The following is a 19,914-nucleotide window of genomic DNA, read 5'->3' on the forward strand; positions in this document are numbered from 1 at the left end:
GCTCCGTGGCATGTGGGATCCTCCCAGACCAGGGCTCGAACCTGTGTCCCCTGCACTGGCAGCCGGATTCCCAACCACTGTGCCACTAGGGAAGCCCCTCCGCTATGTATTTTTAATAGATCAGATTTTTCTATGTTTGTTAATGAGATAGGTGAAAAATTGTATCTGATAGTTTTAATGGGCATTTGCCTTCCAGCTGAGAGTGATCATGTTTTCCTGTTTTCAAAGCCATTTGGATTTCCTTTTTAGTGAACCACCTATTCATAACCTTTGCCTAATTTCCTCTTGGATTGCTTGATTTTTTTTCTTTACAGATTTGAAGGAATTTTTTATATACTTAGGATAAAAATAGACCTTTTTGACAAAGCTGTACATATTTAGCCAGTTTGCCTGTGAGTTTTTTTTTAATAATAAATTTATTTATTTATTTTTGGCTGTGTTGGGTTTTCGTTTCTGTGCGCGGGCTTTCTCTAGTTGCGACGAGTGGGGGCTACTCTTCATTGCGGTGCGCGGGCTTCTCATTGTCGTGGCTTCTCTTGTTGCGGAGCACAGGCTCTAGACACGCAGGCTCAGTAGTTGTGCCTCACGGGCTTAGTTGCTCCGTGGCATGTGGGATCTTCCCAGACCAGGGCTCGAACCCGTGTCCCCTACATTGGCAGGCAGATTCTTAACCACTGCGCCACCAGGGAAGCCGTGCCTCTGAGTTTTGATTTTTATGGAGTCAAGTTTTCAGTCTGTTCTTTAGTGGTTTCTGAGTTTTGTTACACATAGAAAAGGCTTCTGCTCTCCAAGATTATTAACGAAAGGAGTCTCTCATGTTTTCCCGTGGAATGTTTATCTTCTTGTTTTAAAAATGTGTTTCTTTTGGTGTAAGGTGAAGGCTCCTCCCTGGAGCTGGTATTTTCTGGGCACTTGCTGAGAGCTGTGTGTATGCCCCCATTTGCCTCCTGGAGCCTTGTGGGGCAGGCGCTGAGATGGATGAAGAAAGATGTGGGAACATGTGGCCCACACACGGCTAGAGAGGGGTTGGCTCAGAATCAGTATAATTTTCTCTTCCGTGTGGCTGCCTAGTCCCAGCATCATTTTATGGACTCATTCACGTTGCCCTCCTGATTAGTTTTGCTGCCTTCATGGCATACTAAATTCCCATGTTTATATGAGTTTGTTTTCTGACTTTTCTTACCTCTCCCAATAATCTATCTATGTGTGGGTTCCACACAGATGAATTATTGTAACTTTATAGTGTGTTATACCATCAGGTAGGATTAGTCATTTATCATTTATCATCACCTTTCTTCTTCAGCATCATCCTGGTGTTTCTGCTTGCTTTCCTTGTAAACATTAGCAGTGACTGTGTTAGATCCCACTCCCAAGCCATTGCTATTGTTTTGGGGGTCACATTAAACATGGTGATTAAATGGGGAAAACGGGATCTTTATGTTGAATCTTCTCATTCAGGAACATAGTCTGTCCTCTTTTCATCCTCATCACCCTTGTTAGCATTTCTGTTTTCTTCTTGGGCCTCTTGCCTGTGATAAATGTCCTTAAGTCTCTTTTTTTTTTTTTTTCTTTATTTTTTGGCTGCATTGGGTCTTCGTTGCTCCGTGCGGGCTTTCTCTAGTTGAGGCGAGCAGGGGCTACTCTTCGTTGCGGTGCACGGGTTTCTCATTGCAGTGGCTTCTCTTGTTGCAGAGCACGGGCTCTAGGTGCGCGGGCTTCAGTAGTTGTGGCATGCAGGCTCAGTAGTTGTGGCTCACGGGCTCTAGAGCGCAGGGTCAGTAGTTGTGGTGCACGGGCTTAGTTGCTCCACGTCATGTGGGCTTGAACCTGTATCCCCAGCATTAGCAGGCGGATTCTTAACCACTGTGCCACCAGGGAAGTCCCTGTCCTTAAGTCTTTAAATGTTATTATTTGGGTAAAATATTGTTGTTTTTGTATATGAAGGATATTGCTGTATGGACATTTAAAAATTCTTTCTTTTACCTGTGCTTTTTCCAGCCTAGTTGCCAGCATACACTGAGAGCGTGTGTGTGCGCATGTGTGCGTATATATATAAAATCCCTTTTTTTTTTAACTTAACATAGTAGCAAGAACATTTCCCATGTTATCACAGCTTCTTGGAAACTATAATTTAAAACTTTTTTTTTGTGGCCGTGCCATGTGACATGCAGGATCTTGGTTCCCTGACCAGGGATTGAACCCACACCCCCTGCAGTGGAAGCATGGAGTCTTAACCACTGGGCCACCAGGGAAGTCCCAGTACCATGCTGTTTTGATTACTGTAGCTTTGTAGTATTGTCTGAAGTCTGGGAGGGTTATGCCTCCAGCTCCATTCTTTTTACTCAGGATTGCTTTGGCAATTCTGGGTCTTTTATGGTTCCATATAAATTTTAGGATTATATGTTCTAGTTCTGTGGAAAATATCATGGGTAATTTGATAGAGATTGCATTAAATCTGTAGATTGCTTTGAGTAGTATGGCCATTTTAACAATATTAGTTCTTCCAATCCAAGAGCAGAAGCCATCACTTTTAATGGTTCAACAACCTTCCTGTATGTGGATGGATCCTGTTTTCTTAGCTATTTTCCCCTTTTTGCCTTCACTCAGGTAAGCCTCGTAGCAGATACGCTGTCAACAGCACCAGAGAGCATGCCGAGGACCAGGACGGCGACTCCAGGTACGGGCTCTGCATTCACTCCGTGGCGGGCCTGGTCCTCCCATTGACCCAGATGTTTTTTCCCCTGAGGAACCCCGTGTTCTCTTTTCCACTTGGTCGGGGGTTTCAGGCAGACAGAGGTGGGGATTGTGTTGCCAGTCTCTGGCTTTCTGCCTAGTTTGGCTTTATGGTCCTGCTGTGGGCTGTGTGGTTGGTAGGGCAGGTTGGAGAACAGATGAAGCCGTGTCCCTGCAGGACATTTATCTCCCATGAGAGGAACGTGCAGGACAGCAGATCGCAGTGCTGTCCTCAGACCCTAGTCGTCAAGCACGTGTCCAGAGGCCAAATGTAGGTGCTTGGGTGCAGCACAGCCTGTCCAGGTGGTGAGGTGGCCTGAGAGCCAGGGCTGTCGTGACCCTTGCTTTTTAGGGCCCGGATGAAAGGCAGGTCCTGTTCCTTCCTGTGCATGCTACCCCTCTTCTCTCTGGGAAGTGCTTTCTGGGTGGCAGCCTTGAGAAATGACCACTTCTGCCTTCTTATGTTCATTTTAAAGCTTAATGAATTGTAACTCAGGCCCAGATGAAGGAGAAAAGATTGTAAATTGCCAGTCCTGCGTGAGGTAACGTCTGTGGGAAAGTAGCTTAGGTCCCCATGCTGGGCCCTCGCCATGCAGTGCGTTAGTATGGTTTCCCTCAGTTCTCTGACATGGCACCATGCCTGCCATAGTGCTATGTACTTCCAAGAGGGGATTGTATCCCTTTGTGTAAGGGTGTCAGGGACCTCTGGCATGACCAGTGACTGTCTAACATCCGTGTGATGCTTGGGCTTGGATGCTGTTGTGTGTGCCCATTAGAGGCAAAAATGTTCCCATGGGGTTTATATGACACTTCTCTGGGAGGCAGGGATACAGTGGGGCCCTCCCATCCCCGACAGGGCGTACCTCCTGGGTGTTGGAGGTGCACAGAGCATCTGGGAGCCCCCAGAACGGGAGGGGGCAGAGTCGAGCTCTCTTCCGTGCTGTCCCTTCTTTTTTTGGCCAGGTCAGAGAAAAAGCCCTGTTCCCAAGTGTCTCAGCAGGAATGGAAGGTCTTGACTTGTCTTCCAGCTGGGCTGATTCATCTTTCTAAATGTGTTTTCTTTCTTAATCTCTAAATGTTAGTTTTTGTAGCAGCGATTTTATTGTGTTACAGTATATTTACCAGACCTTTCACCATCAAAACAAGGGAAAAGTATTTTTCTAAATTTTGGAAACAACAAACAAATATTGAGGGAATTCCCTGGCGGTCCAGTGGTTAGGACTTGGTGCTTTCACTGCCAGGGCCCAGGCTCAATCCCTGGTCAGGGAACTAAGACCCCTCAAGGCACGTGGCGTGGCCAAAACAAACAAACAAACATTGACACTTGTTTTTGTTTCAATTTGCTATTTATGGCAGTTATGTCATGATGGACATAGCTGTCTTTGTGCATGTTGTGTCAGCAGATGCTGTATAAAGTATAAAGCCACTCAAGTGTTTTTTCTGTCATCAGTGTGTAATATTAAGCTCTGGTGAGTGGATTTCTCTGTGGGCCAGACTTGCTCAGACAAGCAGAGTGGCCAAACAGCAGAGGGACCTCCCTGAGTGGCCACTTAGGGCAGTGTGGCTTTTAACTTGAGCAGCACCTGGCTTTCTGGTTGGCTGCTTTTGGAGACCCCGGCCTCTCTGGGCCCAAGCGGGGAAAGCGCTTTCTGTTTGGCCTTTGGATTTGGACATTTATAGTCGTGAGCTAGGCCACCACTTCTTGCCTCTGAATCTCAGTCCCCATCCCACAGCCCGACTAACTTAGGTTCCTGGAATGGTGGCTGAGGGCCAGGGCTCAGGCCCATCTGAGGCTCTTCGTGGCAGAGCAGAGGTTTTTGGTGGAGATTTTTGGATATCACAGTAAAAAGTGAAGTCTCTGGGGTGGCGGGAGGTTGTTTTTCTATCTGTTATTGGTGTGTCCTGAGTCAGTGGGTGGCAGAGTAGAGGGAGGTGTTTGTTCAGATAGGGCGGGTAGTGTTGGCACTGGGTCAGGCTCTAGGGCAGCAGTGTTTGTTAGGTTCCACCACGCTGGGCCCTCTGTCACCCTAACTGGGCCCTCAGATGTGGCTTCCTGGGCAGAGTGAGCCACTGGGGGCTTTTGAAGAAAGCATGTAACGATTCTGGTCTAAGACACTGGAATCTTCCATCTCTGGTTTAATCACTCCAGGGAGCAGTATTCCAGGGAGGAGACACCCACAGGGGAGGCCAAGGGCTCTGGCTGTGGGGGCCGCGTGTCCCAGAATGTCTTTGATGGTATCGGTGTCAGAAGGTCTGACCGCAGCCCAGACTGTGCAAGTGGAATGGCAGCCCATTCTGACAGACCCTCTGCATCTGGTTTGTTTGGGAGCCACAGGGCGACTTAGGATGCCTAGAAGACCACGTCAGTCCTGGAGGAAGGCTGGACACCAGCGTGACCCCCCCCAGGCTCCCCACCCTCTGAAGGGGAGAGGCTTGGGAAGTCCCGGGCTTTGTCTTGCTCGGTGCAGGTCGAGCGTAGCCAGGCCCTTGCTGCAGGTGGCTCCGAGTCACTCCTGCATCGGTTGGTGAGCCCTGCAGTGTGCGACGAGCCAGGAGCCAGTGGCCCCTCTCCTAGATCTGTTTATCCTGGAGGTGTTTGCTGTTTTGGAGTTGCAGCAGTGTGCAGCACCCTTCCCTTCTCTGAAGACGAGGGTTCTGGTGTGAAGTGCTTCCCTCCCCCTAGAGCAAGGCCTCCTGGAGAGAAGTATCTGGTGTGGTGCCCGTTCACCACAGCTCCTCGGGAAAGCCCAGGACTCAACGCTGAGTGTTTGTCCTTGGTGGGCTCTTTAGGACAGAATGCGGCCCCAGGGAGGCTGGAGCCCCTCTCAGCACAGCCTGTCCTCCGACCTGCATGATGGAGATGCTTTCCCAGGTGGAGAAATGAGCACAGGACTTGTCTGCCTTCTGGCTCCAGGTTAGACACGGTGCATCCGAGTTTCCAGAGTGGAGGCCCCGAGCCTGGGCTCTGAGATAAGAGTCTGCACTGTCCTCTCCTCCCTGCAGTGACTCTCCCTTATCTGATCCCCCCCGCCGGCCCCCAGGCAGGAAGGAGACCTAAAGGTGCAGAAGAGCCTGGAAAAGGGGCAGTTTTACAGGGATCATATCCAAACTGCTCTTACCTGCACCCAGTCATTCCTCCTCCATGGTGTCCAGCCCTGTCCATCCCTCCGTCCATGTCAGTCAGTGGGTCTGCACATCTAGTGCGTCTGGAACCTTTCTTCCCTAATAAAAGCTGGAAGGTTTAAGTGTTGAGGGTAAGGGAAGGGCCCGGCAGCCGAGCTGTGAGGAGAGTGATCAATACGCTGCAATTCGTGCTTCCCCTCGGCCTTCGCACAGCACTGAGGGGTGGGGGTCCCGGGAGCTGAGGGGAGCAGCCCAGCACGCCTGGGCCATTGAGGAGGCCCCCAGCCTGACAAGCCACGCAGGCTCCCGCAGCTTCCTCCTCTCCGGGCAGGTGCCTTGCTCCTCCTGCCTTCCCAGGTGGGCGGGGGCCAGGGTGGCAGCACGCACCTTCCGCCTTGTAGTTCTGGTGACTTTGCGACCCTAGTCTTGGGGATTGCTTCAGAAGGGAGACTGTCGGGGGACTTCCCTGGTGACGCAGTCATTGAGAATCTGCCTGCCAATGCGGGGGACGTGGGTTTGGTCCCTGGTCTGGGAAGATCCCACATGCCGCGGAGCAGCTAAGCCCGTGAACCACAGCTACTGAGCTTGCGCTCTAGGGCCTACGTGCCACAACTGCTGAGCCCACGTGCTGCAACTACTGAAGGCCACGCACCTAGGGCCAGTGCTCCGCAACAGGAGAGGCCACTGCAATGAGAAGCCCATACACTGCAACGAGGAGAGGCCCCCACTCGCCACAACTAGAGAAAGCCCACGCACAGCAGCAAAGACCCAATGCAGCCAAAAATAAACTAAAAAATAGGGACTTCTTGGTGGTTAAGACTTCGCCTTCCAATGCAGGGGGTGCGTGTTCGATCCCTGGTTGGGGAACTAAGATCCCACATGACTTGGGGCCAAAAAACCAAAAACATAAAACAGAAGTAATATTGTAACAAATTCAATAAGGACTTTAAAAATGGTCCACATCAAAAAATAAATAAATAAAAAATAAAGGAAAAATCTCCAATGTCCAAAGAAAAGAAGGGAGACTGTCAGAAGCTTCCAGGTCAGCAGTGGGGGCAGAGCCACCCTGCGCGCAGCTACCCCCTACCCCTGGGGCAGCAGGTCTGGTGCTGTGGCACTTGGTTAACTCTTTTCCACTCTACCTTTTTTTAATTTTAAGGTTTTCAGATGTCATTCTGGCAACAATTTTGGCAACCAAGTCTGAAATGTGTGGGCAGAAGTTTGAACTGAAGATTGATAACGTGCGTTTTGTTGGGCACCCGACGCTGCTGCAGCACGCGCTGGGCCAGGTACGCCCTCCCTGGGCTGACGCGGGCCTGTAGAAGGCAGCCCCGTGCAGCAGATCCCATCAGGTGCTTGCCTAGCTGCACCTCCTCCTGGGCCCTGAGGGCCTGGCAGAGAAGGACACAGGCGTCCTTGCCCTGGTGTCTCAGCCCCTGCCCTTAGCTTTTGCTGTTTGCGTCCAGCCTTTCTCCTGACTGTGGCCTTCTACTTTGTAGATATGATGCCGGTTTCTGCGGGGAGGCCAAGAGAACGAGTTAAGCAGCGTTTGTCAGATTCTTGAACTTTATATAAAGTAGTACAAGCATTTCTTCTTCTTAAGTGATATCATAGCCAATATTGTTATTAATTTAGCTCTTACTGTTGTGCCACACCCTCTCTATGCGTTCTCTGATGGGGCCTGAATGCACTGTTGTTACCCAAGGGAATTTGCACACCAGAAGCTGCCAGTCAGTCCTTTGCACACAGTGTCACTTAGATTCTGAAGGGTTTTGATGTGACAGCACAAGACTTAGCTCCACTTACACAATCCAGAAATCCCGTGAGGGTCTGGGTTGTGGTCCTCGGATCTTCTCCATGACTAAGCCCACAGGAGGAGCTTCTGAGACATGGAGGCACCAGGGCAGGGGGCCGTGGCTGAGGAGACGGCTGTGGTGGCACCTATGCTGCTCAGACGGGCTCAGCCCCACTGATGGGCTGTGGGTGATGGAGGGGAGCTTTGGCAGTACCGGCCTGGAGACATGGAGGGACAGGGATGGTGACAGGCCTGATTGAGATGGCCCAGGGACTCCTCTGCCCTCTGGTGGCAACACTTGTAGGCAGCTTGGTGTTTGGGCCCTGGGCTGGCTGGGTGCCCCAGCGGCAGCCCTGTCTCTCCTGGGTGGGAGCATTGTCCTGAGTACTTGTCCTGCCTGGGAGGACTCAAGTGGGCACGGGGGTTGGCGTGGGGAAGGGAGGGTCTGCTCAGGGAGCACTCCAGCCACTTGAGCACCTCTCCACCTTTTCTCCTCTGGGCACCTCAGCTCACTCGAGGTGACTGGGACAGTCTTGTCACTTTGGGTCACAGCACCTTCCTGCTCCTTTCTCCACTGTGACTGTCTGTCCATGCAGCCAGCACTTGCCTGTGCAAAGGCGCTGGTCGCTTATCAGAGACGTAGGGCTCTGTTTTTCTCTGGTTCTGCTGTATTCTGGAACACTTTCCCTGCCTGAAGTAATAGCTCTAAGTGCTTTTCTTGGGAGGTGGTGGCTCTCATTCACTAGAACTGTGCCTCTTTCACAGGTCTCCAAAACAGATCCATCTCCGAAGAGGGAGGCTCCCACCATGATTCTTTTTAATGTGGTATTTGCACTGAGGGTGAGTGTATAAATGGCTGAAGAGCAGATCAGGGAGGCGGGGTGGGGAGGAGGGTTGGGGAGGGCGGTGGGGAGGGGGTGAGAGGGCAGAGCTCATTTCCAGTGACCGTGTTGTTGACTTAGAGCTCAGACCGCTGTGGGCACGGCACTGGCCCTCCTGGGGGCTGGAAGAGTCTAACTTCATTGTTCCCTCTTTTTTCTTTTTTTTTTTTAAGTAAAATATACATAACATCAAATTTACCATTTTAACCATTTTAAAGAGACATTTTGGTGGCATCTGGTAGCAGTGTTGTGTAACTATCACCACTATCCAGTTTTTGTTGCCCCAAAAGGACACCAGTTATTCCTCATTCTCTCCCCTCCCCCAGCCCCAAGAAACAACTAATGTGTTTTCTCTTTCTGTGGATGTACCTGTTCTGCATGTTTCATATAAAAGGGATCCTACAATAGGATCTCTGGTGTCTGACTTCTTTCACTTAACATAATGATTTTGAGATTCATCCATTTTTTTATAATCTTTTTTTTTTAATTGAAGTGTGGTTGATTTACAATGTTTCAGGTGTACAGCAAAGTGATTCAGTTAGGTATATATATGAACTATCTTCAGTATTTTGTAATAATCTATAATGGAATAGAATCTGAAAAAGAATATACATGTATATCTATAGATACATATATATCTCTACTGCTATACAGTAGGGATATATAGCAGGTCCTTGTGGGTTTTTAAAAATTATTTTTAGTTTTTTAAAAAAATAATCTTTTAATTGAATCATCCATGTTATAATGTATATCAGTACTTTATTCCTTTTTGTGGCCCAATCATATTCCATTGTACGATAGACCATACTTTATCTGTTTATCTACTGGTGAACTTTTGGTTTGTTTCTACCTTTTGGCTATAAGAACAATGCTGTTAAGGACATTTGTGTACAAGTTTTGTGTAGGCAGATTTTCCTTTCCCTTGGGGTCGATAGCTAGGAGTGGAGTGCTGGGTCACGTGGTGACTCTATGTTTAACCATTTGAGGAGCTGCCAGGCTGTTTTCCACAGCAGCTGCACCGTTTTACATCCCCACCAGCCGCACCGTTCTACATCCCCACCAGCCATGTACGAGGGTTCCAATTTCTCTACATCCTTGCCAATACTTGTTATTTTCTGATGTTTTATAATTAAGTGTAATTATTTCTTTTGGCAGTTCCCAGCACTGTCTGAAGTTGTGTTTTCACTAGTTACAGGGAATTTCTTTTCAATAAAGCTGTCAAAATACAAGGGATCTAAATAAATATAAAAAGCACCCCTGGGTAAGGACTGGCTGGTATTACTATGAAGGGACTTTGAAATTTAGGAAATGTATATATTCCATACTGTTAAATAATGGCATTCCTCAGACATATCCCACTATCGGTTTTCACCAAAGAATCCAGTAGTTCTTTCTGGCTGGGCACATGTGAGCTGCACAACGGCTTTTGTACAGAAGTGTCAGTGAGAAAGTGGCTAGATCTTGGTGACAAGGAGCAGTGTGCTCTGTACCCTTTGCTGTGGCGCGGGTGAGCCTGAGCAGGAGGGAGCCTGTCATATCAGGTGCCTTAGTCTCAGAGTGTTTTTCCCACTGAGGCTTTTCTGTTGTGGAGACCACAGGTCTCACTGAAGAGTTCAGAATCAGAATAACGCTAGGGAAGAGCTCCTAAATGGAGCTTCCTCCTCTCTGAAGGGAGCGTAATCCTTAAAACTGGCCCACCTTGTTGATAAAGAAAGAGCTGCAAGTTAAAACAAAGCCAGCTGTTCCTGGTGGCTGTCCCGGGGCTTGAGGTTCCGAGAGGAGACTCTTACTTTCTGCTTTGTGCACTTCCATAGTGTTTGCATTTTCACAGTGTCCCTTTATTACTTATATCATTACGTAATACAGACATCCACAAAGAGAACTCAAGTTAAAGACAGACAAACCAAAACCATGACCAGTGCTCTCCGCCCGTCAGCACTGATAGCCCCTGTGGGGTGGGCCATGAGAAGCAGCCTCGGCCCCACCCTGGATGTTGCTGGCAAGCCCTCATCTCTGGGGAGCAGGGTGTGATAGCGGAGTGTATGACACCCATGGACACGACAGTCAAGAAAACAGGCAGATTTTAAAGTTGTATGAAGATTTTTATAATAAGTAGGCTGGAAATAATCCTGGTATCCAGTAGTTGGGGAATGATTAGACAGGATAGTGGTTTTACACACTGGAACGTCCTGTGGCCACTGAAGATGAGAAATGGGGGCGAGGCCAGACCCTGGAGCGGGTGGGTGGCTCACTGCCAGGTTAAAGCAGTGGGAACAGGGTAGTGTAGGATTTCAGAGCACAGAGGCCGTGAGGTGAACAGTGGGAGGAATTTAAAATAGCATAAAGGGTGGGCCAGTTTTTTTCTTCTTTTCTGTAGTTATTTTAAAATGTGCATGCTAAAAAAAAAATGTGCACCCTTTTTACTTTGAAAAGTTGTAAACAAACCCTGAGCTAGTGACAATAGATTGATGGTCCTTGCACACCTGTCTCTGAGATCCCACAGCTGCTGCCTTGCACCCTGGCTCCATCTGCCCCCAACCCATCGCTCAAGTATTTCAAGACAAGCCTCAGACCTCATGTCTGCTCACCCCACACACTTCAGGAGGCGTCTCTGGAAAAGGGGGGCAGCTATTTTATACCATACCTGACAGAGCTCACCGTAAGCTGGTATCAGCTAGTACCTGGTCCATGGAAACGTGCCCTAGTTGCCACAGCGTTTTTTCCCGTTGACCTGTCTGAACCTGGGTGAAAACCAGAAGCCAGCCCACACAAGCTTGGGGCTTGTGTCTCCAGGTCTCTGACTCGCCCCTCCTTTGTCCTGTGAAGGGTCCACGGTCGGACCCATCTCAGTGTGCAGTCAGGCTTGCTCCATGTTCGTGTGTTTCCCGCAAGCTGAATGTTAGCTCTGAAGGCCTGACTGGATTTGGGTACAAGTTTCAGGGTGAGAAAATCTCGCAGGCAAATCCCTACACTTCACTGTTGCTTCACGTTGGGTGTGGGGAGAGTGGGTGTTTCTCAGAGCTCCATTCAGGGCTGGCACATCCTGGGTGGTCGCTTTCTCACTGTGGCCCCACGTAGCCCAGGCTCTGTGGGCACCCTGAGCCAAGCCTGGCCTGTGCAGCTGGTTGGGACACCCAGGCTCGCTCCATCCTCGCTCATCCCGGAGTGTGAGCGAGCGGCCCCAGGCGCCTGACTTGCGACACCGTTGTGCCCTAGCCAGTAGGAGCGTGATGGGGGATGAGGCTCTCAGGTGTGACTGGGCTACTTCTTCAAGGGAGTAACCACGCGCCCAGGTCATTCTCCTCTCTCTGCTTTGCTGCGGGGAGGAATTTTACACAGATTTCTCTAAAATCTAAAGCAGAACATTTTGTTCTGAGGCAGTTGTGTACACCCTATACCCCAGACCCTCCGTCCCGTGACCTTGCGGGGACACTTGAGGGGCTGTCCTGGGCTTGGGGCAGGGCTGCTGCCCGTAGGTGGGCCCGGAGTGGAGTCAGCCCTCAGCCCTGTCCCCGCACAGGTGTGCTGCCTGGGGTGTGTTCTGTTTGCGAACATGGGTCTGTAGGAGCTCAGAAAGTGTCTCCAGCTCCAGGTGGTGAACGGGTTTACTGAGTCAGGTCAGGGTCTGGCCCAGGAGCCTGGCTGTGGACACTCACCACAGGGCCCTGCCTGTAGATAACCGGGGGCAGGGCGACCAGAGGTTCTAATCATGGGCACCACTGCTCCCACCTCCACCCACGGGATGACTCAGCTGTTCTGGCGGCCTCCTGGAGCGCTGAGTCACTGTGGCTGGTTATCTGCTCCGTGTCCCATCTTCACAGACCCCACAGCTGCCTGCCCCACCCTTGGCCTGGGTGGATGCGCCCGCCTGGCCTGGCTGTGGCCCCTGATAGGTCCCAGAGTGAGCATGGGCGCGGAGGGAAGGGGATGGCCTGGCGCCTCCTGGCTTCTCTGTTAGCCAGGGTCTCAGGAAGAGCTGTTTACACTGAGGACAGGTCTTCACTGAACAGTGGGCCTGGTGCTTCTGTTTCTCACACTGTGTCCTTGTTGTAACATGGGCTGTGTGACCAAATTCTCACACAGCCGATCCTGTCCACTAGCACTCAGTGGCACATTGGTGACTGCAGACACTGCCAGGGGTTTTGCTGTGTTCTGAGCACTTGACATGTTGACTGATTGCTGAGAGAGGGGCCACTGTTCTCCTTTCTCAGATGAGAGCCTGTGATCCGGGGTCGCACAGCAGGTGGCTGATGGGATCTGTGCCTTCCATTGTGCCACTGGGCTGCCTCTGTCACGTCCAGAGTGGATGCCTGAACATCTTCTGCCTTCCTGCATGGCCCTGGCCTGGGGCCCTGAGCATGGGCACCTCTCTCTGCTTGTTAGAAATGCCTGTGTCCCCCCTCCCTCCCCACCGGGGACCCCCATGGAGCCATCTGTGTTCCGTCCAGGCGGCCGGTCCATGCCCACGTTGCTGGGACAGGCCCTAGAGGGGACCCGGGACTGGGGACAGTGGTGGCACCCAGAGAGGGGCTCTGAGTGTTGCTGTATGTCCTCCCCGAGTGCATGTGCTATGATCGGGTTGGCTGTGGCCTCTCTCCTGCAGGCCAACGCTGACCCATCGGTGATAAACTGTCTGCACAACCTCTCCCGCCGCATTGCCACCGTGCTGCAGCACGAGGAGCGCCGCTGCCAGTACCTCACGCGGGAGGCCAAGCTGATCCTGGCGCTGCAGGACGAGGTGTCTGCCATGGCTGACGGTGAGGGTGGCGGGCGGCTTCTCTGGGCAGGGACCCCATTGGGTGGGCCGATGTGGAAACTAATGGTCTGTATGGTGGGCTGAGCAGCCCTGGGTGCACAGGAAGATCCCCAAGGGACACAGCTAGACCCAGATTCCTGAACTGATGTTCCAGGAGTGGCTTCCCAGCCCAAAACGTTCCCCTCCCCCCAGGCCCCTGCACGGTGGCTCTTCCTGCAGGTCAGGCACCGCCTGCCCCGCCCTGGTCCTGCTGGACAGTCCCCTGAAGCAGGGGACATGCAGAGGGGCAGCAGGAAGATTGAGCTGGCGGGGGGGGTAGTTCTTTGCTTTCACCTAAATTGAAGGGGGACCCAGCTGAGTTATCAGCTGACCAGTTATTAAAAGTAGTGTCTGATGATAGATCCCCATGAGGCTTTGGTGTACTGTCAACATTTCAGAGCAGAGAGATGCCCACCTGTCACAGCCTGTTCACCTCCGTCTTCTCGGATCAGCACCTCCATAACAGAAGAGAAAACTAGGAACAGATTTGCCAGTGAACCTGGGCTAATTTTAGCAATAAGTAGAAGTGTACATGAACTCTGTCACTTGGGTGCATTTTTTCAGTAAAAGTTATCTTTTGATGTTTGACAGTTAGTTGTCAAAATGTGTAATATATTTGTTTTGCCCAGTTATGTACTAGCTAATAACAATCCAGAAGTTTTGTTTTTTAAACATTCTCTTTAGAATCTGTGACTTTTTCACAGGAAATTTTTAAAAGTTCAATTTAAGTACATATATTTTTTGTTAGACATTTATGAGAAAAGATTAACAAGAGACTTTGGATCATGAAAATAAATTGCACTGGTGTAAGTGTGTGGGGGAAGGAGTGGGGTGAGGCAGGGAGTGATTGGTCTGAGGTGGGGGTGGCTCTGGCAGCCTGCAGGGAGCCTGCAGGGTAGCTGCAGAAGGGTTTCTTCCTGTGAGGGCTGTGGCTACAGGGTCAGGTTGGGCCACTGGTGAAGGGTAAATCCAGACATCCCGTATAAAGACGGTTGAGCACACCAGTGGAGAATTTCCTGATGTTTGGTTTACAGCCACTTAAAATTCTTTTTAGGTTAAGCTTGTCTTCTGGCCTGTGCAAGCTCCTCGCTGTGCAGACTCTGAGTCCTCTGTGTTACAATTCTTGCAGCAAATGATGGGCCTCAGTCCCCGTTCCATCACATCCTGCCCAAGTGCAAGCTGGCCAGGGACCTCAAGGACGCTTACGACAGGTGAGACGGTGGTCTGCTTCCCATGGGCCTCCCCGGGCTAGTGCCATTTCCCTGCTGTGCCTGAGATGGGGGGAGGCTGGGGAGGAGCCCCGCTGGGACGGTCACCTCCAGACTTGTCTTTAGCCAGAAAATGAAGCTGAAGAAAGCTGAGCATGGGACCTGAAATGCACGGTGATGCTGACTGAGCGCAACACCGTGCCAAGTTCCAGGCCCACCTTCGTTAGGCGCGGTCACGGTCGCCACCTCACCCACGAGGAGACTGAGGCTCGGGGACTGGGGCTGGGGTTGGCTCTGCTTCCCCCGCACCGGGGTCGTGGGGGTTTGGGACCCTGAGTGTGTGAGGGCAGCAGGCGTTGGAGACACTGCTCATATTAGTGGCTCAGCACCAACTCTCTTAAACGTGGACCAGCAAGGCACTTCTCTTCTTTTTTTTTCTTTTTTTTGCGGTACGCGGGCCTCTCACTGCTGTGGCCTCTCCTGTTGCGGAGCACAGGCCCCGGACGCACAGGCTCAGCGGCCATGGCTCATGGGCCCAGCTGCTCCTGGCATGTGGGATCTTCCCGGACCGGGGCACGAACCCGTGTCCCCTGCATTGGCAGGCGGACTCTCAACCACTGCGCCACCAGGGAAGCCCCACTTCTCTTCTTTTTAAAGAGCGTCCGTGTGGCTCTGACCACTGCTCCCTGGCCCTGGGTCTGCAGTGGGGATGGGATGGGGAATGGGGGTGGGGGGCTGTCTGCCCAAGTGCACCTGGCCAGTTGGCTCACCAGGGGCCTCTCAGGGCTGAGGGGACCTTGCAGCACCAGGCATGTTGCTGGACAGATAGTGTGTAGGTGCAGGCCTCTCTCCTCTCCACCACCCCCAACTTCCCCACATTCTCCTCTGCTCCCGCACCTCCCCCGCCCCGGCTTTCTCGGGGCTTCGTTCTGTCCAGTGGACCCACATTCCCTGCTGGAGGTGGACCTGATCTGAGAGCTGGGGCCACAGCACCATCGGGGATCTTCACTGCAGCGTGTGGGACCTTTAGTTGCGGCGTGCGGGATCTAGTTCCCCGACCAGGGATTGAAGCTGGGCCCCCTGCACTGGGAACGTGGAGTCTTAGCCACTGGACCACCAGGGAAGTCCCTTTCTTTTTTTTTTAATGTTAATATTTTTTCTGATTTCACCAATGATATGTGTTTATTATAGACATTTGGGAAACATAAAAAAATATAAAGGAAATAAAAATCATCTATAATCCCATACCCAGTGATAATCACTATGACCTTTTGGTAAGTTTCCTTTTTTTTAACTTAAGCCTTTGAAAAGGTCACCTGTCCTTTGAGTTTGAAAGTCAGAGCACAGAGTTTCTTTCCCGTTGCACCCTCGCCAGGTTTCCTTCCTGGTGGCAGGGTGCATTGCATCAGGCAGCTGAGTGTTGTGCGCCCTGTCGCAAGGTGCTAAAGCACATACAGTGAACCCTTTCGTAGCCAGAGCGCACTGAGTGCACGGTTCGCCCTTTACCTCCTCACTTTAACATGCAGCTTACCGACAGACGTCTGTCTGTTGGTAAATAGGGACTGACTTCTTGCTGCACAGCTGCCTGCCCCCTCCCTGGGGCATCACTGACTCCAGCTTTTGCTGCTGAAAGACGTGCTGCTCAACTATATGCATGTTATTTCGTGCGAGTGCTTGTGCATCCATGAGATAAATTCCTAAAAGAATTGCCGGGCTGAATAGGTCAGGTGTGCGTGTCATTTGGAGGCACTTCCTTCTGTGGCTCGGTCTGCATTCCCATCAGCAGCACCTGAATCAGCAGCACCTGAGCTTTGCCAGCACAGGGTCTTGTGAGCTTTTGGGTTCTGCCCACCGTGATGTGTGGAGGACGGGGTCTCAGGGCAGCTTTATCTGAACGCAGGTGTGCATGACTTCACGTGTGGAACATCCCTGTTTCCTTTTCTGTGAGCGCTCTGCTCCGACTCCTCACCTGTTTTGTTTTTTTTTCTTTTTTGGCCCAGCTGCACAGCTTGGGGGATCTTAGTTCCCCGACTAGGGGTTGAACCTGCGCCCTCTGTGGTGAAAGCGTAGAGTCCTAACCACTGGACCGCCAGGGAAGTTTTCCCCCCTCACCAGTGTTCTGTTGGGGGCACAGGTGCCTTTATGTGGGAGGGAGAGCTGTCCTTTGGGGTGTGCGTCCGGGCTGGAGTTTCCGTTTCTTTATTTCGGTGACCTCTGGGCGTTGGGGGAAATCAGAGCAGCGTGAAACGCCCCTTGCTGCATGATTGCCTTGGTTTCTGGTCCCTCGTGCTCTGGAGACCTCTTGGCGAAGCCTTGGTCTTGACCCAGAACAGATTTCTGGTCTTGTAGTCTGACCCTGTCTCTTTTTATCCACATGATCACATGGCAGTTTTTCCTGCAGTAAGAGAATTACTGCCCTCTGGTCTGGGTGGGCTGGTATGAGAAACCCCTTCCTTGGAAACTGTTGCCATTTTCTGAGTGGGAGTTTGCATGCCTCAAGTAGGATTAGACTACAAGCTAAGTTCACGCTAACGTGGAATTACAATAAAAAGCAAACCAGAACCAGACTTTATGTTTCTAAGTGAATAATGAGCTGTGATTTCTTAGGTTTGAATTGTGTTGGAAAGTTGGAGGGAATGAGGCCCTGGAGAGTTGGCTGCTTCCTTGGTGACCTGCTGGGCCGGCCGAGCTGGGGCTTGGGGCAGCCCAGCACCCTCTAGTGGTACTAGTTCCAAGGACAGGCGTCAGTGTTTGCGGCAAAAACAGCTGCCAGGGTCCACCATTCGGCACTTAGATTCCTTCCAGAACCGAGGTGTGTCAGTTTCCTCCAGGTGAAACACCACCCCATCCTTCCTATTTCCAGACCTCACTCTGACCAAGTGGGGTCTGGAAACAGGCTCCTGGGTCCTGGGTCCGGCCCCAGGGAAACCGGCGGTGCTTCTCCCGCAGGAGGCCCAGGGGCATCTGTGTCCTCCCCGTCCCCTGTCCCCGCCTGGCAACAGCAGCGGCTCTGAGACTTCCCAGGAGCCCCCTGGTCTGTGGCCTTCCCTCTGACCCACCAGGTCCATGTTGGCCTCGAGAGTCTGGCCTGGCCCACTCTGCTCCTGCAGGGTGGACTGCACCTTGGAGCTAAGAAGGGGAGGCTGCGCAGGCGGTGGGGAACATACAGCTCTTTCCTGGTGGAGACTTGCTGGCTGACCCCTGGGAAGGGCGTTCTCAGAGCAGAAGTGAGAGGCTGGAAGCTGTGAGAACTGGTTGAGGTTAGGGGTTGGGGTGGGACTTTGCAAAGGAATGGCTCTGGATTGGCTGCTTTAATTAAAATCCGGGTTTGTGGTGTGGCCTGGTGGTCCTGTGCCCCGGGACTTAGGCGCCTGTGGCTGCCTCAGCTTGCCCAGCACCTGTGTCTGCCTGTGCAGCTTCGTGACTTGAGTGACAGCACCCCATGAGGTCAGGGACATCCCCTCGCTTTCTGTGACACAGCCCTCGTGCTCGGCATGTGGTTGAAGGGATGAGTAAACACGAGTCCCCTTGATGTGGATTCCGTGGGGCTCAAAGGAGTGCTTGTTGAAGAGTTCTCAGAGCTGACAGGGCCTGTGGTGGGCCCGGGAGGCTGGGAGCCTGGGGAAGCCACCCAGGTCCGGGCCTGCGGGCGGTGCTGTGTGCGCTGGGGATGCTGCCTCACTGCTGCCCATCCAGAGCAGGGGTGGGCCCACAGACACGTCCGCAAGTATCCTGGGCATTTCAGTCCCTGTTGCCATGAGACGCACTTAAACCTAAACTTAAACATTTCAAGGCTGGCCTTTTGGAGCCCACCCAGACCTCGTGGGTCATGTGCAGTTTCGTCCCAGTGCATGTTGTGTTTGGACCAAAGGGTGTAGGGCTGGCTTCGAAGGTCTCTGGCCTGGGGCAGGAAGAAGGGTGACCGGTCCGAGGCTAGAGGAGGACGTTAGGTTAGGAATTGAAGTTCTCTCTAGGATGCTGAGGTGTGAGCTGATGAAATGAGCTGGTGCACCGTCGTCTGGGGTGTGAAAGATAAGAGCTTGTTGGAAGGCCGGTGTGGCCGCCTCAGGACGCGGGCTCTGGAGGAGCATATATCTCAAGTCGCAGGCGGGGCGGCGTCTCGGAGCTGTGTGAGGGGCCGGATAAGCCTCACACAGGGGCAGTGTTTTTCCTCAGAGTTCCCAGACCCAACCGTTAACTGCCGGCAAATAGAAGTGAGAGCTTCCCAGGACCCATTTCGGGCCCGACTTCTACTCTGCTAGTCTTGTCTTAAAGCCGCACACACTTGAGAAACAAGGGCAAACATCTCTCTTTCCTCCTCCTGACAGACCTCAGCACAGCTCCGGGCTCACCTCTTGATGGCGGCGGGGTTTATAGGACATTCCCAGTGCGGCGCCCTCCCTCCTGGCTAGTTCCAGGGTGTCCCGGGGTTCGCCTGGGCCTGCAGCTGGCCCTCGGGTGCTGCTGGAGATGGCGCTCAGGGTCCGCACGCTACAGAGCTCCGTTTGTTTGTAAAGAGGCACCGGCCTCAGCGCCAAGTGCCCCACGGGAGGCGGTCGCCAGTGTTGGGAACACGGAGTAAAGTCCACGTGGAAACTAGGGACCCAGGGAGGGCGTGTCTCCCCCCAGAGAAGAGGACCCCATGCCAGCATGTGCCCAGACTGTGTGGCCAGGGCTCTGGGGACGGTGACATGGTGGAGAGTCTGCACAGGCCTTGACTCTTCGTTTCCCTGGTACCCAGATTCGGCACTTGCAGCTGAGTCTCCATGAGGCCTGTCCCAAGCCCCCTCCCAGCCCATACACACCCCTGCACCCTCCCCCCATCCCTTTTCTTACCGCTCTCTTGGGCTTCTCGTGTTCACACAGTTTGCTTACGATTCCCTGTGTCTTTCTCGGCACCGCTGAGTGGGAGCCCCCAAGTGCAGGGCTGTAAATTGTGCCCCAAGAGCCCGAACCAGTGCTTGGGGCCTCTGCATGTGCCGTGTGGCTCGACAACCTGCGCCTGGCATCCCTGGGCTCCTTGAGGAGCCCACACGGCTACCTCTGAAATGAGAGGCCTCTCAGTGTTTACTTCTGACTCTGCGGCATTCATTCTCGCAGGCACTTTGAGCCGTGTCCTAGAGGGGAGCTCAGAGACAGGAAGACCTTGATTTTGAATCCACCAGCCTTTCCGAGCAGGGGTGAAGTGAATGGAGGAGGAGCTGGCGCCCAGTTTCCCCTGCCTGCTTCCCTCATACACAGATGCTGAGAGCATAAATGTTGCCCAGGCAAGTGGAGCCACTACCCTGGGTCCCCTTCGTGTGACTTTTGATCCCTGAAGACGCTGTTTCCCAGGGTTTGACGTGAGCCGTCCAGCCCACAAAGGCCCTTGGCCAAGGA

General features: G+C 52.3%; 1 protein-coding gene across 6 annotated transcripts in view; it reads left to right on the plus strand.

The window, feature by feature from the left end:
* NPRL3 (NPR3 like, GATOR1 complex subunit) overlaps nucleotides 1-19,914 on the plus strand; it is a 33,154-nt gene that overhangs the window by 1,972 nt on the left and 11,268 nt on the right. For 2 of the 6 annotated variants that reach the window (XM_027118067.1, XM_027118069.1), the window contains exons 2-6: nucleotides 2,608-2,677; nucleotides 7,016-7,145; nucleotides 8,417-8,491; nucleotides 13,136-13,289; nucleotides 14,457-14,538. In XM_027118067.1, coding sequence (XP_026973868.1) covers nucleotides 2,608-2,677; nucleotides 7,016-7,145; nucleotides 8,417-8,491; nucleotides 13,136-13,289; nucleotides 14,457-14,538 — 511 coding nt within the window. Of the gene's footprint in view, nucleotides 1-2,607; nucleotides 2,678-7,015; nucleotides 7,146-7,355; nucleotides 7,436-8,416; nucleotides 8,492-13,135; nucleotides 13,290-14,456; nucleotides 14,539-19,914 lie in introns of those variants that run through there. The other 4 variants (XM_027118071.1, XM_027118070.1, XM_027118073.1 and 1 more) reach the window with 4 other exon arrangements.

Source organism: Aethalodelphis obliquidens, unplaced genomic scaffold (assembly GCF_003676395.1).
Source record: "Aethalodelphis obliquidens isolate GAN/ISIS:26980383/991018 unplaced genomic scaffold, ASM367639v1 scaffold18, whole genome shotgun sequence".
Classification (NCBI taxonomy): Eukaryota; Metazoa; Chordata; class Mammalia; order Artiodactyla; family Delphinidae; genus Aethalodelphis; species Aethalodelphis obliquidens.